At 38.2% G+C, this 12,871-nt stretch overlaps 1 protein-coding gene across 3 annotated transcripts in view; it reads right to left on the bottom strand.

Moving 5' to 3' along the window:
• Positions 1–1,161: 1,161 nt before the first annotated feature.
• Positions 1,162–12,871, bottom strand: part of LOC126236121 (cyclin-dependent kinase 8) — a 93,667-nt gene continuing 81,957 nt past the window's right edge. For all 3 annotated transcript variants that reach the window (XM_049945193.1, XM_049945194.1, XM_049945192.1), the window contains exons 9-10: positions 7,491–7,596; positions 1,162–1,842 (exon numbers count right to left, since the gene is read on the bottom strand). In XM_049945193.1, the coding sequence (XP_049801150.1) occupies positions 1,513–1,842; positions 7,491–7,596 (436 nt within the window). In that variant the 3' untranslated portion in view covers positions 1,162–1,512. The remainder of the gene's footprint in view (positions 1,843–7,490; positions 7,597–12,871) is intronic.

The following is a 12,871-nucleotide window of genomic DNA, read 5'->3' as shown; positions in this document are numbered from 1 at the left end:
CTTGTGTCTGTGTATGTGCGGATGGATATGTGTGTGTGTGCGAGTGTATACCTGTCCTTTTTTCCCCCTAAGGTAAGTCTTTCCGCTCCCGGGATTGGAATGACTCCTTATCCTCTCCCTTAAAACCCACATCCTTTCGTCTTTCCCTCTCCTTCCCCTCTTTCCTGATGAGGCAACAGTTTGTTGCGAAAGCTTGAATTTTGTGTGTATATTTGTGTGTCTATCGACCTGCCAGCGCTTTTGTTTGGTAAGTCTCATCATCTTTCTTTTTAGATATATTTTTCCACGTGGAATGTTTCCCTCTGTTATATATATATATATATATATATATATATATATATATATATATATATATATATATATATATATATATATATATATATATTCCCCTAAGGTAAGTCTTTCCACTCCCAGGATTGGAATGACTCCTTACCCTCTCCCTTAAACCCACATCCTTTCATCTTTCCCTCTCCTTCCCTCTTTCCTGATGAAGCAACCGTTTGTTGCGAAAGCTTGAATTTTGTGTGTATGTTTGTGTTTGTTTGTGTGTCTATCGACCTGCCAGCACTTTCGTTCGGTAAGTCACATCATCTTTGGTTTTAGATATATTTTTCCCACGTGGAATATTTCCCTCTATTATATTCATATGTTAACGTAAACATAGACAAAGGAGACCATGTGCACCAATACTTAATATCAGTCTTTAAAAGCAGGCATTAAGAGTGAGCTTTCAGAAACAAAGGTTCCTCCTCCTAAGCTGATGTACAGGGAGTGGGGAGAGGTAGGAGATGGGGGTGGGGAACCTTTTACACTGCATTCCAGTACACGATAGACCAAAGTAATAAAGTCGTATGTCTACTCCAATTTGTGTTATCACTCCTCTTTTGCTCTTTTATCAGTTCTCTCTCTCTCTCTGTCTTTTTTTTTTTTAAGAAGAAAAAAGAAGATTAAGAAAGAGGAGATTCCTATCTAAAGATATTGAAATTCAGCAGCAGTTGCAGGTTAGATATTTATGGACTTCTTTCTCCATCCTCGTGGTGCACTTAGAATTTTGTTGTTCAGTGTATCATCTTTACGTATATTTGCAATGTACATTAATAATTAAAAGATGAGATGGTATGCATGCTGAGAAATGTACATGAGAAATCAATAACATGGAACTGAATTTAGATGTAAACTTTTATTGCACTTGTGTAAGGCATACCCGTCACATGTATAGTATTTTTAAATGATCATTCAGTTATTTCCCTTCATAAGAGCACTTTATGTGAGTGGTGGATGCCTTGTACGTCCTGTCAGCAACCTATACGTTTGTGTCTCTCAAGAGCGCATTTGTAGCATTTACGCATTCAGTAAAAATGTTGGTACTGAAAGTCACCCGCGGTCCTGAACGACAGACATCAACACAATGGTTTGAGCACTATCATCAGTCTATTCAATGAATCATGGCATTAAAAAACATCACCAATTTTTGGCACTCAACAGTCATTCATAAGGCAATATTGTTGCCAGTCAGAAACGCTGGAACGATGCTTGCGGTTGTGTGTTTGCAGTGGATGTATATATCATGGCAGCAGCAGCGACTGCAGCTGCTGCTGCTTGCTGTTGTTGCTGTTGCTGTTGCTGCTGATGGAAATCTGCCTGCTGTTGCTGTGCCTGCTGCTGCTGTGCTTGTTGTTGTTGCTGCTGTTGGGCTTGCTGCTGTTGCTGTTGTTGCTGCTGTTGCTGCTGAGCTGAGAGCCCTCCTGCACCTGGCTGCTGAAGACGTACACGTTTTGCACTTGGCCCATGGCCATTGTGGTGGTTGTGATTGCCTTGGTCTCCTCCACCACCTTGGTTGCCCTGAAGAGAATCCTTCATATATGAGCACATTAAAGGCACCACCTATCTTAAAAATACATTTTTCCAAGCATCAGAATTACAGAACACAATAAAGACACACAAATATAAAGTTTTATATTTTTTTAAGAAGGGTATAATTTACGCTTGTTAGCAAGCTTCAGTTTCACACATGCAGTTTTTGTTTCTATTTTCATTTCATTCTCTCAGACAGTGATGAGGATTGGCATCATTTTAATGTGGAATCCTGTCTGTTTTTTGCTCAATCAACTTTTCCCATGTTCTGGTATCTCCTCAATTCTTCCCTTCAAAGCTGTCATAAGCAAATGTACCAAGCCCTCTTCTGGTACATGCTTCACTGATTATTTTTCTGCAAATCTTATTACTTACAATTCCATTTATCAGGAATATAGAGAACATGTAACACCAAGACAAACTCTCATGCACTGGAAAAAGCATCTTATCTCCTTCAGAAATTACTTAGAACAAAATAATGGCTTATCATTTATGAGGGAAAAAATACAAGGAAAATGACTGGGAAACTGCCAATCAAAGGCAAAACCACAACAGATGTAATGACTGGGAAATCAAGAGGAAATAGAGGATTATTACATTTCCAATTTAACTGGTGTCAGTTCAGCATGTTATTACACTAATGTCATGTATCTTCAAGTTGCTACAAACTTACGCCTTACACCAGAGGTGATTCACTTATTTCATTACACTTGTGTTGCTGCTTCAAGGTTCACACAGTGGCAATATTTCATGCTGTCTCCAAAAAGCCCTCAGCTCACTACACACCACCTTTCGGCAAAATAACCTTATCCAAATCTTTTTTTTCAAACTTTCTTCATTTCTGCTTATAACTCCTTAAAAATTTGTGTCTTGACACTATATTAATGTTTTATAATATGAAATTCTCACTTCTGTATTCAGTACCTCAGGGAACAATAAATAAATTATTTTCCAACTTAAAAAGAAATGAGAGTTCAAATTGTAAGTACAATCTTTTTATATATAAATGATACTTAAAAAATATCTACTGCTGGTATCTCAATAGTGATACCCTTCCTCATGTTGCCTTCTGCACCATTTTCACAAACCAGGGTCCCAGTGACTCTTACAAGAACCTTTTTTTTTATTTCCCCTGCTCTCTGACGTGCTCAATATCATCTTCACAATTTCAGGCAGCCTTCATATGGTATCCCCAAAACAGCTCTGAGTTCAAAAACAAGAAACTGAACAACCTAGCTTTTCTGGCTTTTTTTTTTTTTATCAACTATTTGCTTAAAACTGATCCATGATAGCACTACATGTTTCTTGTCCAAATTGAATGATTCTAGCTCCTGTCTGAGGAATGAGGAAATGTCTTGTTTATACATTTAATGACTATATTGGGGGATGGTTAAAATCTCCTTCAACTCTTCTGGTTCCTTGTGGGAATGTAGGTATTGGTGTATTAAGGCTTTCTACAACATTCTCAGTTACATCTAGAAGTTAGTCTAGAAGTTGACAGCTTAATGAAATTACAACTTCTATTCTTTTCTTGATAACTGTATACATGCAATGCTGTGAATACATCACCTTCCATCCCCTTGAATCTTTTTTTTATCGGAAAGATTCCACTACCATCAGTTTCTGCTACTAACCAACTCCCATAATTGATTATTTTGTGAACTCCATATATTTCCAATGGTGTTTCAAACTCCCGGGCACAGCGAGGTGGCATGGCGGTGGACTTGCATTCAGCAGGAGTGAGGTTCAAACACTCACACAGCCATTGAAATTTATGTTTTCTGTTGTTTTCTTACATCACTTATGGTAAATAACAGGATGGTTCATTTGAAAAGACTGTGCCTGATTTTCTTCACTATACTTGTCCAACCCAAGATTGAGCTCCATACCAAATCATCTTGTCAGTGATGTTGCATGGTCCTTTTGCAACTTGTGCACTTTTTTACTCTTGATTACCAATACCTTACTATATTTACCAACTACACATATTCCCTGGAGTCTGGAATGTGCATTTTGAATGCCTCCGCAGCACTGTTTATAGTGACTGGAATCTAAAACATCCTTGTGTCCATTCCTTGCACAGCTGCTTTGGTACCTGACTCTAGTGTTTAATGCCTTTTAAGGTAACTATGTAACCCTGTGCTATGTTTGCTCTAAACAGAACATGATGTATATGCAAGTCTCCACGGCTACAGCGTACACAACACGAATACACCAGATAGCGATACTGCATGGCCAAGGGACACTATGAAGAGTGTTTCCCGTTCATAGTATGAGCAGCATTACAGAAAGAGACTACTGATAAGCAACATCACATGATAACTCGCCCATCCTTGTATGGGCTATAAAACAAGCATACAGCAAGGAGGCGGCACATTCGTCATTGACTCCACTTCCTGGACAATGCCAAGTCAACACGCTGACCTCTGACTGATTGCTATTCACCTGTACTATGACTGGAACACTGACGTGTATTCTTTAACACTGCTGAAGATGACCTGGTAACAGATTGTTGAATGCTCCACTTTAAGAATACAACAGCCAGGCTGTTTCATACACCAAGCGATAGCTTTTTCACATCAGCTTCACTGACATGTGGAACTGTGCTGTGCACTGTCTTCATTGTGTTAGTGAATCCTTTGTGTTTACTAGTTATGTTAGTGACTACAATTAACATCCAGATACATCATATATACAAAATATTGTATCAGGTTTCACAACAGCTGGTATCACATTTGTTATGCTAAAGATGTAAATCTATGAAGCCACACAAAAATATTTATAATGTGGAAGGAGAATAATCTTTGTCAAGTAGCAGCACACAGAACCGCTTAGGAAGACAAAATTGGCATTTTGCAGGCTTTCAAAGGAAGGAGTGCCTTCTTTTTAGGAAGATGGGAGAAAAGTGTTAAAGCAAGAGACTTGAAAGCCTTAAGGACATTGTAAAAGTAAAAAACAGTCATTAAGGACCCAGAAACTGTATTGTCAACCTCATGTACTTAGATAATAGTACCAGATTTTAATTTGCTGATGCAAGTGAGCAACATGTCACAGTGGATAAGACATTGGATTCACATTTAGGGGTTTAAGGCAGTTCAAATCCGTGTCCGACCGTCTAGACTTATGTTTCCTGCAGTTTCACTAAATCGATGGTTTTTGCAATAAGAACATGGCTGATCTCCCTACTCATAATTCCCCAAACTGAGCTTGGCTCCATCTCTAATGAACTCATCATCTTAATCTTCTTTAATTCGTTGACAAGATGTGTTCAGCTTAGATTTTATTAAGACATTGTTCACTGCTGGAAACGATCAGATCTGATCATTATAGTATGTGGCGTGGGACCACCATAGTACAGCACTCAAAATTAATTTCCTCATGAAAAAATGATCGTGGGCAGAAACATCCCTTAGTGTACAAACAATGTCAAGTAGTTTCTTCAGAAGCAGCCTTTACTGCACAACAGGTACAACCAATGACAAATCTTCTAATGGGTATACATTACATGCCTGGCTAACAAATGACACTGTGCAAAGCCTTCAGCAATAATTACAACAATATATTTTCGTCTATCAGGTTTTCTTGGAGTGACTGATTAGTGGGCTTCTGTGTGTTTTGCCAAGTTGTTGTTTCTATTTTATACACAGTACTTCGATGACCAACCGAGCCGTCTTCTTCAGACACTGAGTACCACTGTTAGGTGTACCTGAGAAAGACGTTGAGACTGAGTCCAAGTAGGAGAAGCCAAATATCACTTATCTACATTATGCTGGCCCAATATCTGAAAAGATTGGACAGATTCCTACGGGAACATGCCCTCCAGTGTTATTTTGCTCCCTTCAGCCAATATAAAAAGGTATTCTTTATAATGTTAAAGATTATCCAGGTCTCCAACACCTGGGCATGTATCACATTCTATGCAAATGTGGCACGTCTTAATGGGGCAGACAATGAGAACAGTCAAGAGGAGATGCAAGGAACATCAGTGACATACCCGAACAAAACAACCACGCAAATCAGCTGTCACTGAGCACTACCTCAAATATAATCTTGAGATACAATGAGACCAGTATCATGGTGCAAATGCCAGGTTTCTGGGACAGCTTAACTAAGGAGTCTATCAAAATAAGCATGTCAGAAAACCTAATAAACAGGAATGGCAGCTTCAATTTAAATAATGCTTGGGGTCCAGCACTCAATATATTAAAATCTCACCAGTTATCATATTCACCAGATTGGAAAACTGTAAGAGAATCTGTGTTTTATGGAATATCAATGCAAGCTCTGGAAAACAAAAGACCATCAAAAGGCATAGTGTGTGTTGGGAATTGAACCGGGCTTTAAACAGTGGTGTGAGACCAACAACAGTCTGCAGACTGCTTGAAGTCCAGCAAAACTCACAGCACCTAAAGAAGATGGCTGGGTTGTTCATCATCAAAATTTGTGCATAAAATGGAAGCAACAACTTGGCAGAACACCCAGAAATACACTGTTAATATATAACCACATAAACTCTCCCCAGAGCCTAAAAATTTTGTCCAACGTGAAGATCGCCAGTAGAACAAAAATTAGTGCCCACACACTTGCATATAATAAAAATATATAAAACTGAAATGATAGATCAAGTGAATTCTGTCTTCAAACATTTCCTTGCAGAGAAAAATCGAAATATCTTATCCCATTCATTTTTTTCTACTTCGGCAAAATTTAGATGGCACAGTATTCAATACTAATGTAAAGGAGCTGAAATCATGTCAGTTCAACCAAGTATCACAAAATGATAGAATTCTTTTCAAGTTCTACACAAAGCTGGATTTACTAAGATGAAAAATTGACATTTAGGGGTGATACCATTTACTTTTACATTTTTGTAGGTGCTGCAAAATTATAATATGTACTGACTGACAGGAACACTAATGAGCACTGTCAGGTGAAGATCACCATTGGTCAATAAACAACTAAACAAAAAAAAAGATTATATTTTTTTAGCAACAATAATGAGTATGGATTGCAAATACTTGAAAAAAATCATGGTGATGTTCCTGGACATTTATAAGGACTGTATTGATGTTTAAGGAGGGCAAAGGAAAATGTGTCTGCAGAAAGTGGGTGTAGGATTATGGAGAAGAGGATTCACATAGCAATATGAAAAAAGTATGACGATGATAGGAAGACAAGAAATGAAACTCATTTGTTTATTGCTCTAAACAACATGGCTTTACTGTTTTATTCGTGGGTTGTAGGAGGACAGAAAAGGAAATTGGGCACATCATTTTCAAAAGAACCATCCTCCTATTTGCTTTGAGCAATTTAGGGAAACCATAGAAATGATAAACCTGGATGGGAAGACAAGAATTTGAACCACCATTCTCTTGTGACACGTCACTCAGTCACTTCCTACAAACTGGAAATGAAAAATACAATGATGACTGATGTATGAACTAACATGTATGTGTTACTCAGCAACAAACATGAAATAAAAATTAAAGACGCATATGTCATCACATTTATTGAAGCTGAATTAAGCATAACATGAGTGTTATACAAACTGTTGAACTCGCACACAATTATTGTTTCACAATAAACCCAGAAGCAAGGAACATACATGGCAAGCCCACGCAAGAGACTCTACTTACATTGGGCGGCTGATTCTGTCGAGCCTTGTTGTCTGACTTATCCTCGTTGTCATCATCAGTCAAGAATTCCCTCTTTGGATATGGAATTGCGCAGCCAGCAAACACACTAAACATAAGATAACAACATTATCTAAACACAGTATTCACCCCACATACTTATGTGATAAGAAAGAAATAAACAAAAAGTTACAACTTCTGAAATTTTCCTGGCATATTTCTTCTTCTAATTATTTTCAGGTGTGTGGCCAGATCTCGTTGACTTTCTGCCACTATATTTCAGCCCAGAGATATCCAGCCATCTTCAGGTGAGTAGACAAGTACTGAATAGCCTAGGTACTTTCCCACTATTTAGACCAAATCTTGTGCTTGCATCTTTCAGCATACGAGGTGTGGCTAGAAAAAAACCGGACTAGTACTGGTGAAACAATAAAACGAATGCAATAAAGCTGAAAGTCGCGTGGCCTGTCACGTGACTCTCGCTCCGCCTACTGCTCGAGTTTCATCTGCCTCCTGCACTCAGTCTGCCCGTGGCGTCTGTTTTAAGTAGTTGACGTTTTGTCTGTGCGTCGGAAAATGTTGAGTGTACAGAAAGAACAGCGTGTTAACATCAAATTTTGTTTCAAACTAGGAAAATCCGCAAGTGAAACATTTGTAATGTTACAACAAGTGTACGGCGATGATTGTTTATCGTGAACACAAGTGTTTGAGTGGTTTAAACGATTTAAAGATGGCCGCGAAGACACCAGTGATGACACTCGCACTGGCAGACCATTGTCAGCAAAAATTGATGCAAACATTGAAAAAATCGGTAAACTTGTTCGACAAGAGCGCCGTTTAACAATCAGAGCAGTGTCTGAGTTAACAGGAGTTGACAAGGAAAGTGTTAGGCAGATTCTTCATGAAAGTTTCAACATGAACAAAGTGTGTTCAAAAATGGTTCCAAAGTGTCTCACAATTGAACAGAAGGAACACCGAAGAATGATTTGTTCTGACATCCTGGAAAACATTGAAAGTGATCCCACCTTCTTACAAAATGTTATTACTTGCGATGAATCATGGTTTTTTACTTACGATCCCGAAACTAAACGCCAATCGATGCATTGGAAAACTCTTGGTTCTCCATGACAAAAAAAAGCACGAATGTCAAAATCGAAATTCAAGGCAATGATGATTGTTTTTTTTGACATCAAAGGGATTGTGCACATTGATTGGGTACCAGAGGGACAAACAGTGAATCAGCATTACTACATTAGCGTCCTGGCTACCCTACGTGAGCGAGTACGGAGAAAACGGAACGATTTGTGGAGAAAAAAGTCATGGATCCTTCATCAAGACACTGCCCGAGCTCACAGTGCGTTGTCAGTGAAGACGTTTTTGGCAAAACACAACATTCCCATCTTAGATCATCCACCCTACTCACCTGATTTGGCCCCCTGTGACTTTTTTCTTTTCCCTAAAGTCAAGTCAGCTTTGAAAGGAACTAGATTTGAGACTGTTGAAGCAGTAAAAGAAAAAGCGACGGAAGTAATGTATGGACTTACCGAAAATGATCTGCAGCATTGCTATGAACAGTGGAAAATTCGTATGGAGCGGTGTAGAGACCGAGGAGGAGAGTACATTGAAGGAGATAACATGAAATTGTAAATAATTGTAAATAAATGTTTTTTCCAGCATCAGTCGGGTTTTTTTCTAGCCGCACCTCGTATGTGCATGCGACGGGGTCATTCGATATTCAATGATTAGATCATCTCTCACTTTCACAACCAAAGGTAGCACACACAACATGGCTGTCCCACAAATGTCACCATCACCTGATGCATGCGCCAGAAGATGCCGAATATTTTGCATGCTTGATTTCGGCATAAATACCGTGAATGCACCCGGTCTCTTCGGTAGTTGTTTACTCACCTGAAGATGGCTGGATGTCTCTGGTCCAAAATATCATGGCAGAATGTCAACAGGATGTGGCTGCACACCCAAAAAATACTAGAAAAACAAAAAAAATGTTTCTTGCTTGTGAAAACTGCCGCTTTCATTTTTAACCTCATCAGATTCCAAAGTGTTTTCTTCTGCAGATACAAATGCACACAACAGAAAACTGACATTGAATTAGTACTTAACACATTACAGCCCAGCTTTACATTTATGACTGAACTTTTCCTGAAGTTTTGGACCACAGTGAACTTCAATAACCCTGCTATGATTATTTAAGGATTGTTGAATATCCATTCTTTGTTTTCTGTTAGTAGTAATTAGAAGCACACCATACTACTGGAAACATTTCACAAATAAATTTAAACATTTTTTTCAATGACTAGAATCTCTTCACATCATGGATTTTGGGTATACATAATAATCAAAATATTTTATCATTTGTTCCTTAATAAACAAGCAATCACACATGTCATTTATTGACATTTACGCAAAATTGTCTGAATGTCAGGGACACACAATACATTTTCAGTGTCACATAAAAGTAATTCTAACAACTAATAAAAGCACTTTTAATAATTCTTACCTCAATTTTGACAACTTTTCTATAAGTCTTGATTTGTTAACTTTTTTGCAGCGAATAAGGTTTCAATGGCACTGGGACTTTGAGAGAAAACTGTATCCCCCAAAACTCCTCTCTTCCAAAAAAGGAAATATGGCAAGATGAAAGAGGTACCACTCATTCTGCCTTACAAAAGAAAAAAGTGGTCTGTTGCTGTGTGAATGGCATGACAATCCCATTGTTTCTGCAGCACCAAATACAAATGGTGTGAAAACCCAGTAACTAATCTTAAAAGATATTCTCAGCAGTCAAGGAAACACACGGAAGTTCCTTGACACTCTATCCTGACTGAATGCAAGCATACTGGGTATAACTGATTGGATGGCTAAAAACGACAACCAGAACAGGATAAATACCCATAAGAGGAAATGGTACCATATTTGACAGACTATAAGAGACACTTTTTTCTTCAAAAAATTGCCTTCAAAATTCAGGTGCATCTTATACTCGAGATTAATGTAATAATTACCTATATTTAATTTAAAATTCCTGCCACTCTTAAAAATGGACACATATTAGGTGCCACAGCCATGGAAGCCTATCTTTATCTGGCAACATTGGATTCAACTGGCAGCAGCAGTGCACTGATGCAAACAACATGAGTTGCAGGGATTAACAAGCTTGTTCTCTCCTGCCGTGCCATCACAAACTGAGAACATTGACTAGCCTACAATGTGTCACTGCAGTCTATGGTGCCAGTGAACTTGAATTCAAAGTCATTTGGGTTATCGGTCACAGTGCAATATTTTTATTAGTTGCTAGTTTTGTAATGGAAAAAAATAAAAGATATTCATATGATGTGGGCTATAAATTGAAAGTAATTGTATATGCAGAAGAACATGGAAACAGAACAGCTGAGTGGTAATTTGGTCCTCCTCCAACAGAAAAAAAGGAAAGAACTGAAAAAAATGAGGAAGACTAAATGTGCAAATAGAGAACTGAATGCAAAATGGCCAAAACTAGATAGTGGTGTATTGAAATGGATTCAAGGACATTGTCAAAATTACACTGGAATCGATACAAAAATTATTCAAATACATGCTAGTAAGCTAGTGCAAACAGTGGAAATTAACAGACTTTAATGATGGAGTTAGTTGGTACTACTGGTTTATGAAGTGACATGGACTTAGCATGTGAACCAAAACCAAAATACCTTAGAAAAGGTCAAAAGAGTATGAAGAGAAAATATTATCTTTCCATTGCTTTATTATTCAACATCGAAAGAAAACCACTATGGAATTAAGACAAATTCTCTGACATTTGATGTGCTGAGTAACAGAACTGTTGCCATGAAAGGTGCTAAAACTGTAACTATAAAAAGAATGATATCAATATAATAGAGGGAAACATTCCACGTGGGAAAAATATACCTAAAAACAAAGATAATGTGACTTACCTAACGAAAGCGCTGGCAGGTCGATAGACACACAAACAAACACAAACACACACACAAAATTCAAGCTTTCGCAACAAACTGTTGCCTCATCAGGAAAGAGGGAAGGAGAGGGAAAGACGAAAGGATGTGGGTTTTAGGGGAGAGGGTAAGGAGTCATTCCAATCCCGGGAGCGGAAAGACTTACCTTAGGGGGAAAAAAGGACGGGTATACACTCGCACACACACACACACACACACACACACACACACACACATATACAGACACAAGCAGACATCTCACAAGCAGACATATTTAAATATTGTCTTTAAATATGTCTGCTTGTGAGATGTCTGCTTGTGTCTGTATATGTGTGGATGGATATATGTGTGTGTGTGTGTGTGTGTGCGAGTGTATACCCGTCCTTTTTTCCCCCTAAGGTAAGTCTTTCCGCTCCCGGGATTGGAATGACTCCTTACCCTCTCCCCTAAAACCCACATCCTTTCGTCTTTCCCTCTCCTTCCCTCTTTCCTGATGAGGCAACAGTTTGTTGCGAAAGCTTGAATTTTGTGTGTATGTTTGTTTGTGTGTCTATCGACCTGCCAGCGCTTTCGTTCAGTAAGTCACATCATCTTTGTTTTTAACTATAAAAAGAAGTGGACAAGAAAAATGCACTACACTGGTTTCCTTTCATGTTGTGCTGATGGTACTAAACTTAATTCAATGATAACTTTCAAATGTAAAACAATGCCAAAACCTTTTGAAATACCACCAGATGGTGTTGTTCACGTACATGACAAGAGTTGGATGGACATGGGAGGTATGAAATTATGGATTAAAAGAGTGTGGTAGAGAAGGAAAGGTGCTTTATTGGAAAAGAGTCCTGTTCTTATGCTAGATCAGTTTGGTAGTCATTTGAAAAATTCTGTGAAAGAGAAACTGAGACAGGGGAATACAGAGCTTTCTGTTATTGCAGGAGGACTTACTTCACAATTGGAACCTCTTGATGTCTCGATAAATCAACCATTTAAAGTGTATATGAGAGAGAATGGAACAAATGGATGATGGATGAAACACAACATGAATTCACACGAAAGGGAGCTTTAAAGTGATCTACAATCAAATAAGTGTGTCAGTGGATAAAACAGTCATGTTCTAGAGTAAGAGAAGACATTACTGTTAAATCTTTCAAGAATTGTGACGTATGTAACGCTCTCAATGGCAGTGAGGATCATCTTATATATGAAGAGGACAACGGTGATAACAAAGTGGAGGAGGAGGAGGAGGAGGAGGAGGAGGAAGAAGAAGAAGAAGAAGAAGAAAATTCAGATGACAAGTTTCAGGGATTTTAAAGGTCAATTCAGTTTTATAAACTAAGAATTTTTTTAGTTTGGCTCTGCAGTCTAATAACACAAATGGTAAAAATGTTCTTTCCTTAAAAAAAAAAATTGCTT

The sequence above is a fragment of the Schistocerca nitens genome, chromosome 2 (genome assembly GCF_023898315.1).
Source record: "Schistocerca nitens isolate TAMUIC-IGC-003100 chromosome 2, iqSchNite1.1, whole genome shotgun sequence".
NCBI lineage: Eukaryota > Metazoa > Arthropoda > Insecta > Orthoptera > Acrididae > Schistocerca > Schistocerca nitens.
This window is presented reverse-complemented; position numbering and strand designations above follow the sequence as displayed.